This window comes from Anabrus simplex, chromosome 14 (assembly GCF_040414725.1).
Source record: "Anabrus simplex isolate iqAnaSimp1 chromosome 14, ASM4041472v1, whole genome shotgun sequence".
NCBI classification, from domain to species: domain Eukaryota; kingdom Metazoa; phylum Arthropoda; class Insecta; order Orthoptera; family Tettigoniidae; genus Anabrus; species Anabrus simplex.
In genome coordinates this window covers 32,015,534-32,027,675 of record NC_090278.1, presented here as the reverse complement: position 1 = coordinate 32,027,675, position 12,142 = coordinate 32,015,534, and the positions used below count along the sequence as shown (strand labels likewise).

At 38.9% G+C, this 12,142-nt stretch overlaps 1 protein-coding gene across 1 annotated transcript in view; it reads right to left on the bottom strand.

The window, feature by feature from the left end:
• The window catches only part of LOC136885394 (uncharacterized), a 682,520-nt gene that overhangs the window by 55,960 nt on the left and 614,418 nt on the right, over positions 1–12,142 (bottom strand). Inside the window, exons 5-6 of the mRNA XM_067157906.2 lie at positions 11,466–11,631; positions 1–86 (exon numbers count right to left, since the gene is read on the bottom strand). The exon at positions 1–86 is cut by the window's left edge and continues 100 nt beyond it. Coding sequence (XP_067014007.2) covers positions 1–86; positions 11,466–11,631 — 252 coding nt within the window. The remainder of the gene's footprint in view (positions 87–11,465; positions 11,632–12,142) is intronic.

Below are 12,142 nucleotides of genomic sequence, written 5' to 3'. Positions count from 1 at the left end.
GCGACTCTGGCGTCCGTAAGGATGTCCAGAACCATGTTTCGATGTTCTGTAGACTCCATGTGGCGACCCCAGTCAGATGTGTAAGCCTGAAATCACAGAACACACAAATTTCATGAAACTGTGTAACTGTTCGCTCTCCTATGCCTCCACACTTGGGGAGACGAAAGTTAACAGCTGGGGACACATGAATATAAATATAAACTATATGTGGTTTGCCTGCAAATTGCCACGCAAATAGAATCAATTATCACAAACTGTACAGCAAAATTTATATTTACTAGCATACAGACTTATACTTAAATCACAGGGGTAGGATTTTAAATAATTAACCATGAAGTATCGCTTTGAGAAAGAAAATTAACGCAATATCTGGTCAAATGAATTTATTAAACAAAAAGAAATGAGGTGAGTCGGAAAATTACCTTTTAGCTTGAAGGGCATTAAGAATTTAACGTTACTGTAATTTACTGTTACTTGCATTGTCTAATGGTGGCTCACCAATTATAGCTTCCGTTGAGGTCATCTGTATTCCGTGGTTACTCGTTCCCCTTTTCTAGTTGTAGACTGGCTCCATGGACATCCTTCCTTCCTTCTGCAGTATGGTTTGGGCTATCTGGTCTAGCACTCCCTAACTGCCCAGTCTTTAAATTAGACATTGGCCATACGCTTGTGAACATTGATGACCGATGATCGTATGAGGAGAAAATTCAGTGTTATGAATTTTTCCATGTTATCAGAAATATCAATCCAACTGAGCTATTCTACTGATACCATACAGACATGTACCGAATACCGTGGACTTGAACTAACGTAGTTCTTTTTCCAGAATAATTATAGAATACATCACAAGCCGTAACCTTGTTTCTTCTCACCCTGACCCGACAACATCACAGCAGCTACGTATTGTATCTTCAAGCGACAACTCACTGTCCTGGAAATAATTGTGTCTCGAAGCGACCACTCACTGTTCTAAAATAATAAAGTAGTTGTGTCTCGAAGCGACCACTCACTGTTCCAAAATAATAAAGTGGTTTTGTCTCGAAGCGACCACTCACTGTTCCAAAATAATAAAGTAGTTGTGTCTCGAAGCGACCACTCACTGTTCCAAAATAATAAAGTAGTTCTGTCTCGAAGCGACCAATCACTGTTCTAAAATAATAAAGTAGTTGTGTCTCGAAGCGACCACTCACTGTTCCAAAATAATAAAGTAGTTGTGTCTCGAAGCGACCACTCACTGTTCCAAAATAATAAAGTAGTTGTGTGTTGAGGATTGCTCCGCGCCAGATAATATACACGGGCTCTCCACACTCTTGGTAACAGCTCCATACCCAGTCTTTTTACAACGTAGCATCTGATCGTAGATCTCATATCATATCTTCCCTCTCTTCATTCTTCACCCGTAACCAGTAGGCGTGGCGACGAAGTAGTCGGTAGCTTGCGCTAGCCTTGCACACGGGTCGCTGTATAATACAGCACTCATTAGTTAAACCCAATAACTCATCATAAATTCCCCGCTTCAGGACTAACTTTTCCGTGACAACAAATATGAGATGAAATGACACAAACTCTGTCTCAACATATTGACCATATTTACAGTATATAATGAATTCCTATTTATAATTTAAATAATAAATGATGTTCTAATATATAAAATATGATTCCAAAAGCCTTATTTACAATTGATTGAAGTTAAATTAATATGTGTTAATGAATAATTTCCAATGACGGATAATCTTGATATCGAGTGATAACACGTAATTGGACTGTACAATAACAATTAATATGGCTGGAGAAGCCTGGATGGTTACAACTGTAAGTAACAAGCGAACTCATGTATCAAATTCTTAATTTAACAAAATAGATTTTTAAAACGCTGTTAGAGGACAAGGTCCGTGCCGGGTTTGCCAATTTCTGTAGAAGATTTGGCTTGGGACTCACGCTGACTAAGTGTGTCCATAGAAGAAGTTTCCCTAAAGTGTCGCTAGGAACCTTTTACTGCAGCTAATATAAAATGTATTAGCATCCTAGCCTACAAACGAAATTTAGAGGAATTTATGAATGTCTTAATATAATTTATGAGTCATCTATTTTAATGATATTTCAAACTTGTTATTTGTAACTATAAGTTCTGTATAAAGTTCGGTGCTTTCAAAATATAATTTAATACCTTAACTAAGTTTTACTATAGGTTTCATCAGTCTACGAAAACACCATTTATGGAGAAAGCAAAATAAAATAGGTTTAATTTTGCATCAAAATAAGATAAGGGGCCTCCGTGGCTCAGGCGGCAATGCGCCGGCTTCTCACCGCTGGGTTCCGTGGTTTAAATCCCGGTCACTCCATGAGAGATTTGTGCTGGACAAAGCGGAGGCGTGACAGGTTTTTCTCCGGGTACTCCGGTTTTCCCTGTTATACTTCATTTCAGCAACACTGTCCACTATCATTTCATTTCATCTGTCATTCATTAATCATTGCCGCAAGAGGAGTGTGACAGGCTTCAGCAGCCGGCAAAATTCCTATCCTCGCCGCTTAAAAGGGCTTCATTTATTCCATTCCTGATCCGGTCGAATGACTGGAAACAGGATGTGGATTTTCTTTTTCATCCAAATAAGATAATTAAACTCGTTTATGCAGTCTCATTCAAAGTTTTATACTATGATGAAAATATGAATCCGATTTTATTGATCAGCCTCTTTGCCACATTTTCGTACAAATGCGTACCGGTACGAACCATCTCTTATGTTTCTTTCGGCTTTACTAAAATTCAACCTCAGTTGAATTTCTGATTTAAAGTTTTAATTTTAGTTAACATTATAATTTTAATAAAACTACAGTGATTTGAAGTTTAGAAATATTTTCTCTTAAAAAATCAGTTTGTACCAGGATGGTTATTCCTGGAATGGTCGCGATGGATCTACGAGACCCGGGCGGACGTACTTATTGGTGTTCCTGTTGTTGGAATGCACCGAGCGCTTCCCCATCCCTGGTAGCTTCTTGGCTCCCGACCTTCAATCGAACACAGTAGCCCGCTCTCAGTTGCCTTGGAAACTTTGCGCGTACAGGCTGTTCAGGGTCTCGCAGACCCGGTGCGACTGTTAATGTTGGTCATTTTTGTCAAACTTCGCATTCTTAGTTTAGTACATTTTTTCTTCTGTGTAACAATGGATGAAGCTAACTCTGCCTGGATTCGTTCCATATTGGAGGAATCTGAAGATGAAGAAGCTCTTGATCATTTATATCCGACAAACAAAGAGGAAGACATCCTTCATCTGCCCCAAGGGCTAAAATTTCATTTGCAGAGAACACGGACAACTTGTCTCCAGAATGTGCATAGTGTACCAGGAAGGCCTAGGTCCTGGTCCATGTTAATTGAAAGAAATGTTATTTCCAGCATTAAAGATCCGACCGACGTACGAACATCCATGTAAAGAATGTTCCAGTATGTGCCAGACCCTACGAGTGCGCTAGGCGGAGTCAAGTGACGTCACCTGTCGCTTGAAGCTCACCTCCCCTAGAGATATTTCTCGAAAGAAATTTTCTTTTAACAGCTTTTTAACGCCTTAACCAATTTCAACGGGACAAACGCTGAATTATAGCAAACATCATAAAAGTTAATCCCTGTAAATTTCAAATTAATTCAAACGGTTGTTGAGTTATAATAATTTAAAGTCTCAACGAAAGTACGTAATCATGGTCACAAGGCCGAGAGAGCCGCCACCCCTCCCTGCGCTGGTATCTATATATGTCAAGGCCAGACAGCCCGCAAACTAGTACAAGGACAAGCAAACAGCTGTGTGAGTGAGATAGCGAAGAGACCGGCCCGCGTACAGTATGTTCGCGCAGTCACGGTAGAAGTACTTTCCGTCGTATCTCCGGAACGCGAAATTCTATCACCGATAGAATTATTAAAGGACGTCGCACTGCAGTTAGTATACCGCGTCGCGATTACAATATAATCCTAAAGACATTTAAGACTGTAACGCGAGTGAACTTATTGGAGTACAAATATTAACTATTTCATTACGTGTGGACTTAGGTAACTTCAAGTAACATTGAACTTTTACTGAGCCTAATACTTAGAATTACCAGAACTCATATTCACGTCACACCAACATAAGACTCACAGTAGTAATTTGAGTGAAAAAGTGAGAACTTTTCTGTGTTAATATAACATTATAGTAACAGGATTAGCAGAAAATAATCCCTAGCAACTTCAGACTGTGTTCAAAGACTGTGCTTATCGACTTACTTTCTTTTTTTTATGTGAACTGTGTGATTATGAACGTTTCAATAACGACTGCAAATAGCATTTCGTACAGAAAGGACTGTGATTCTTCATACGCCATTTTCGTGTGCGAAAATCACCCGAACAAGCTACAACTCAACGTGATCCAGTTCCAGCCGTCATCACCTCATTGGGAACGTCAACATCGCCAATCCTGATTCTACATGGAATATTCCAGACGTCCATCTTTCGACATTTGGTAGCAACAGTTCTTGTCATAAGTGAGTAACAAACTAACTAAACCTTTTCATTTATTTTGAACAGTGAAACTTCAGTGTCGCGTGTGAACAATTTTCATAATTTCTCAAAAGTGATAAATTTAATTTCAGTTTCATTTCTCATAGAAAGACTGTAGGCTTTCAAGTGTGCTATATATCGAGATTGACAAACTGAGAACTGAAAACTTCGATAATTTTCTCATATCCATTTACAATTACAAAAGTGTGCTTAGGTTTAAAAGGACTTTAGGTGGAAATTCCCCATATGAAAGACTTTGAAACCAATGATATTTATACCATTTTTTTTAAGGAGATTATTTTCGACATTTAATTTCTATGCAAAATTTGAGTCAATAATCATACCGCAGGGTGAAAAATTAATAAATTGTTTTAAGAAAAAAAATTATTTACCATCTATTATTCGCTCTGCGAGACTATCCTTCTCTGTATCGGCTCCAAAACCCAGTTCCACTCCCTGAGGTCCTACTCATGCCCTTTGCTCACAACTTTTCCTGGTACAGAGAGGATAGTATAATAATAGATGGCGTCCCAACTTCCAGGGCTCGATTTTGGAGCCGTACCATAATAATAGATGACGCCGCAACTTCAAGGGCTCGATTTTGGAGCCGTACTAAAATAATAGATGGCGCCGCAACTTCAAGGGCTCGATTTTGGAGCCGTACTATAATAATACATGACGTCGCAACTTCAAGGGTTCAACTTGGAGCCGTGCTATAATAACAGATGATGCGCCCGTAATAATCGCAATATTCAGGGTTCGATTCAAGTTATTGTATTTTGCGCACAGGATCCGACTGCAATCATTACGAACACGAAGAATTTGTTGTATTTGACTTATCGAATATTCCGGAAACATGGATAACTTACTTGCAGCAATCGAAGCTCTCAGGCTTAGCATTAACGATCAGAATGCTAAGATTGATAGGTCTAATTCCCAATTGCAGGCTCAAATAAACACACAAATAACCGCACTACAGTCACAAATAGTTGACTCTAATTCTCAACTTCAAGCGCAGTTAACTGAGTCAAATAGTAAGGTTGAAGACTTAACTTCTAAAATTGACAGGACCTTGGACACTAAGTTTGCTGAAGCGGATAAAGTCATTAATAAAAGACTCACTGAATCTAGTGCCCTTATCGAGCAACGATTCCGTGAAGCTGGAACTCGCCTCGAAAAGAAACTTACTGATTCTAGTGCACAAGTCGAAGCTACATTGAAAAACATGCGGGATCAGTTTGTTGAAAATTTAGAGTCTATTAAGGAAGAAATAAAGACAGAGGTCGTCAAGTCTTTAGACAAAGATCTTAGAAATGTTCTTCCTTCCGTTCAAGCATTTTCCACTGAACTTAAAGATTTACGGACTGAATTTCAAGAATCCCATAGTAACATCTCACAAACTCAAGCAAAGTTAGCTCAGGTGCAGGAAACCTTGCGAGATGCATTAAAGAGCGACGTGGGTAAATTACGAAGCGAGATAGGATTAATTAAGAGCACGCAAGGAGAACTCGACAAGCGTATTACAGGACAGCTAGATAGCACGCATACCCAGATAGCTGCTTTCTGTAAAGACGTACAAGTCATTAAAACTGACTTGAGAAATGAAATAAAAAGTTTAGACACCTCAATTAATTCTAAAATTAAAAATTTGTCCGAAGAAATGAATCAAATTAAACTTAAAGAACATACAACTGACGTCACAATTCCTGGATCGTCGAGGGAAATACACAATACAACTACCCTTATTAAAGTACCAGATGACAAACCAGTCAAATTTTCAGGACGTGATGAGTACACTGCTCGAGAATTTTTGTTAAATGTCGACGATTACCTGGAAGAGAATAGGATAGAGGACGAGAGGAAACTTAGAGTAGTATCCAAACTTCTAGAAGGACGAGCCTTATCATGGTTCATAGCTTTTAAGAGCAACTTTAAAAACTATGACGACTTTAAACAGGCACTTCTTAAACGCTTTTGGGATTCAGAAAGACAGCACCTTGTCAAGATGCAACTCTACTCTAGCAAATACAATACTTCAGTCAATACTTCCCGATATTCAGATTACTGTCTAATGCAATTAAAGAAACTCCAGTTTTTAGATCCACCTTTGCCAGATATTGAACTTATTCAGATCCTGACACTTCAATATCCGCCTCATGTTCAAAAGATACTAGTCGCTGCCAACATTAAAACATTGGAGAATTTTGACGCTACTTTGCGTAGGTTAGATACGGCTAATACCCAATCTAGTCCGAAAACTAACAGGAGTCGAGAAATAAATACGAATTCTGCGGAAATAAAACCTCCGGAGAGAGAGGAACCCAGGACACGTGAAGAAGGCAGATTAAGCCCTACTAACCCAACCAGATTCCGGAATTTTAGACGTCAGAGGAATCAGGATAGACACCCTTACCAACCTAGGAATTCATGGAGACAGCGCGAAAGCACTCCTGAAGGAAATCGTGAGGCCAGACGGCGAGAACTCGAAAGTAGATGGAAGGACACACGGGAATACATCAGGGAGAGAAACCGTAATCCTGATGAACCTGGAGCGACATCCCTGGAATATCAACGTCAATTCGGATCAAGAGAACAAAGATCACCTGATCCTGACCCAACAGGCGCTATAAAAAAACGCCGATCTCGCAATAGGGAGATTGACTACCGAACACGATGAGGTCGAAACGTCAAATTATTGTACTGCTGTTATCAATTACTGGCATATTGACGATTCCGAATTACTATTCGAAGACGCACAAACACTAAGGCCAATTATTACACGTTCATTACCTGTCATAACAGTACGCACAGGCAACCTACAGGTGATTACGCTCATCGATTCTGGAGCGCAAGCTTCTTTAATTTCTGATAAGCTTGTAGACTCGCTGAAAGATCAGAACAATGTTTTGTTATTACCTGCAGCTCAGATTAAAGTAAGAGGGATAGTTCCTGATAAGATTGTTAAATGCAAATCCCAGGCATTTTTAGAGTTTGAAATTAACAGTCAGATGTTCGAACACATATTTTTGGTAGTATCACGTCTTAACTTCAACTTAATACTTGGATCAGATTTTATGATCAAATACAAAGGAACCATTGACTATGATGCCAACCTCGTAAGATTACAGAATAATTCCGTAGAACTACAACTGGTAGGACGAAGTGACCTGGAAGTTCAAGAGAAGGGAGCCCGTTTTGAAGAAGCCGGTGGTGACATTATTAAGCCCGCTGTAAGCGAGGTTGCGCCAGCCGTAGCAGAAAGTAGAAAGGGTGACCAAAGTGAGGACGACGCAGAGTCCCTATTCAATGAGAACTCCATTATAGGTCCGGATTATATAATGTCAATAGCCAGTGTGGTTGAAGACCCGGAAATTAAATTAAAATTGGAGGAGGCTAAAAATGACGTTCTACAGAAATTTGCATGTGTATTCGATGACAAGCCTGGAGAGATAGCTGACTACGAATATCATCTTGATGTAAATGACTTGTCTCCTTATCAGAAGAAACCATATCCCGTACCCGAGAAATATCGAGAAGAAGTTCGTAACTTAATTCATAAAATGACAATATGTACCACAGGAAGAGTAAAGCCTGGAAAAGAAAATCCTGCGTATTTTCTTTTCGTCCAACCAAGGGGAAGATGTACCAGGAAGGCCTAGGTCCTGGTCCATGTTAATTGAAAGAAATGTTATTTCCAGCATTAAAGATCCGACCGACGTACGAACATCCATGTAAAGAATGTTCCAGTATGTGCCAGACCCTACGAGTGCGCTAGGCGGAGTCAAGTGACGTCACCTGTCGCTTGAAGCTCACCTCCTCTAGAGATATTTCTCGAAAGAAATTTTCTTTTAACAGCTTTTTAACGCCTTAACCAATTTCAACGGGACAAACGCTGAATTATAGCAAACATCATAAAAGTTAATCCCTGTAAATTTCAAATTAATTCAAACGGTTGTTGAGTTATAATAATTTAAAGTCTCAACGAAATTACGTAATCATGGTCACAAGGCCGAGAGAGCCGCCACCCCTCCCTGCGCTGGTATCTATATATGTCAAGGCCAGACAGCCCGCAAACTAGTACAAGGACAAGCAAACAGCTGTGTGAGTGAGATAGCGAAGAGACCGGCCCGCGTACAGTATGTTCGCGCAGTCACGGTAGAAGTACTTTCCGTCGTATCTCCGGAACGCGAAATTCTATCACCGATAGAATTATTAAAGGACGTCGCACTGCAGTTAGTATACCGCGTCGCGATTACAATATAATCCTAAAGACATTTAAGACTGTAACGCGAGTGAACTTATTGGAGTACAAATATTAACTATTTCATTACGTGTGGACTTAGGTAACTTCAAGTAACATTGAACTTTTACTGAGCCTAATACTTAGAATTACCAGAACTCATATTCACGTCACACCAACATAAGACTCACAGTAGTAATTTGAGTGAAAAAGTGAGAACTTTTCTGTGTTAATATAACATTATAGTAACAGGATTAGCAGAAAATAATCCCTAGCAACTTCAGACTGTGTTCAAAGACTGTGCTTATCGACTTACTTTCTTTTTTTTTATGTGAACTGTGTGATTATGAACGTTTCAATAACGACTGCAAATAGCATTTCGTACAGAAAGGACTGTGATTCTTCATACGCCATTTTCGTGTGCGAAAATCACCCGAACAAGCTACAACTCAACGTGATCCAGTTCCAGCCGTCATCACCTCATTGGGAACGTCAACATCGCCAATCCTGATTCTACATGGAATATTCCAGACGTCCATCTTTCGACATTTGGTAGCAACAGTTCTTGTCATAAGTGAGTAACAAACTAACTAAACCTTTTCATTTATTTTGAACAGTGAAACTTCAGTGTCGCGTGTGAACAATTTTCATAATTTCTCAAAAGTGATAAATTTAATTTCAGTTTCATTTCTCATAGAAAGACTGTAGGCTTTCAAGTGTGCTATATATCGAGATTGACAAACTGAGAACTGAAAACTTCGATAATTTTCTCATATCCATTTACAATTACAAAAGTGTGCTTAGGTTTAAAAAGACTTTAGGTGGAAATTCCCCATATGAAAGACTTTGAAACCAATGATATTTATACCATTTTTTTTTAAGGAGATTATTTTCGACATTTAATTTCTATGCAAAATTTGAGTCAATAATCATACCGCAGGGTGAAAAATTAATAAATTGTTTTAAGAAAAAAAATTATTTACCATCTATTATTCGCTCTGCGAGACTATCCTTCTCTGTATCGGCTCCAAAACCCAGTTCCACTCCCTGAGGTCCTACTCATGCCCTTTGCCCACAACTTTTCCTAGTACAATAGATATTTATTAAAGTGATGTTTTCCTGTACTTGGATGTGTTTCTAAAATTAATTTTATTTTGATTTCAGGAATTATGATACATAATTCACACATACATAAAAAAATCCATAGTTTTGTACCAATAGTTCAAGTGTGAAATTATCAAAAATATGTTTTATTAAGACTGTATAGAAAATATATGTAAAAGTTGCTTTGTGCATGTAGATGCAGAAAAAGGTGAAAAAATGATGTGAAATACATTTTACTGTTGCCGTGTTTTACTTTTACAAGTTAACAGAAAACAATCAGTTTTTCGGTGTGATTATTACAATACATTTTTGGTTAAGAAACGGGATAGTTAAATATTGTAGTCGTGTAAACTGCATTAAAATAAATGAAATAATGTCCTATAATACTGTAATTGGAAATAATGTATAAAAATCTAATAGTAAAACACTGAGAATAATTGGGTCTGAGAGACCCAGTGCGACCATTAATATTGACAAAACCCATGCGACCACTCCAGGGTTAAAAGAAGTAATTTTGTTGTACCAATAAGTTTAAAAGATTCATTTAAATTTAAATGTAAATTTAAGTTAAACATTTTTTCAACATGTGAGTACAAGTTTGTGTTTGTTAGTTATTAACATTGTTCTAACTAAGGTTTCAGGCGGCGATGAGGACTGGAAACGTCCAGGACAAGAAAGGAAGCAACCGTGGCCTTATGAGTCTCTTCAGTAGAATGATGATCCGCTAGTGGACAACATCAGACTTAGTCCATTTTCAGATTAGGAGTAGCTATCAATATGTCTCTGCTCCATGCCAGGGACGACCTTTCTTCAGTTTACAACGACCTGTGGATTGACACATCGATTGGTAAACTTTCTCTGTCACACCAGCTAATCATATCCGACTGAGTAGTGTGCCAGGTCTTCGAGTCTGAGGGCTCCGATTTCGATTCGCGGATGGATAGTAGGATTTGATCTTGTTAGTGATTAATTATATTATTTCTGGGGCTGGGTGTTAGCTTTCTTTCCAACATCACTACAAATTACCGAGCATAAGCAGCACCACCCTCCACCAAAATAACGCAGAGTTTCCCGTTCATGGCAAACACTAGCCATTGCAAGGTCTGCCTTACGAGGACTAGGCTACACAGCGATAACACAGGTGTCCTTGCGCTGGTATGGCTAGGAGTTAAGCCGGCAACTAGTCCGTCCACACCGTTATGTGGTTATGCATACCTTCCAGGCGTTCTAAATGGTGATACGAATGGATTGTTATCCCCACCAGATAGTTTGTTATTGATTTCCTCCCCGGAAAGTGTTATTGTAGCGTGACCATCGCTATGAGGAACACATTTTCACACACTTTCACACTATCACAACCATGGACGCGATTAGGACTTCAATGGAAGGTACATTTTGCTCTGCTCTGTGACAGGAGACAGATACAAGAGTACTCCATCCGTCAAGAAATGACAACAGTTGGTTCCTTTCCCATTAAGATTTACTAAGTATCTGGATTGGAAAGCAGTGTACAGTGTGAGGTGTTTACCACACTACTAGATAGGCTCAGGTTTCTCAAGAGCTATAATGGTACAATAAATCATCACTCTTGTGAAGTACCTGCAAAGTTGAAGCAACAGCTATATCAGGCTGGACCGGGTACCGCTCCTTCAGATAGTCCCGCAACACCTGGTACCTCTGTTCCTTGTTCTGTCCAAACTGTAGCGCCACTGGATCCAGTAGTGGCAAACTCTCCAACTGGGTCACTCCATACAGCAGCTCGTACCTAGAACATCATAATTCTGTAGCAAGTTTCTTTTTTCTAAACGTATTGGTATAATTTACTAAGTTAAGAGGATATTATTTCAGGTAATAAATTATTTCAGAACTTTTCCGTGGATAACAGATGCACCAAACCAAGTAAGTGCTTGTCACAAATCGCTAAAGCATAAACATCGTCTTTACGTCACAACAGTAAACCTTCGGTTTTCTCCGCTTATACACAATCACAAGGAGTTATAAAGAAACTACTGGAAAATATTAAGGAATTAGGTCCACCCTAGCCAGAACAAACTCATATTTAAATTGATTATACGCACGGTCTGCTCGTCTCTGGAATCTTTTGCCATCTGAAATAAAACTGCTCCTTCTTCCTCACTTCCTCCACGCAGTGAAGAAATTTTATACGCAAATATAAACCAATATGTGATGTATATTACTTGTATAAATTAGAATTTCAAGAAAGATGTGTGGAAGTAAAATTGAATGTTGGCGAATATCTATGCGTGCGGGTGTGA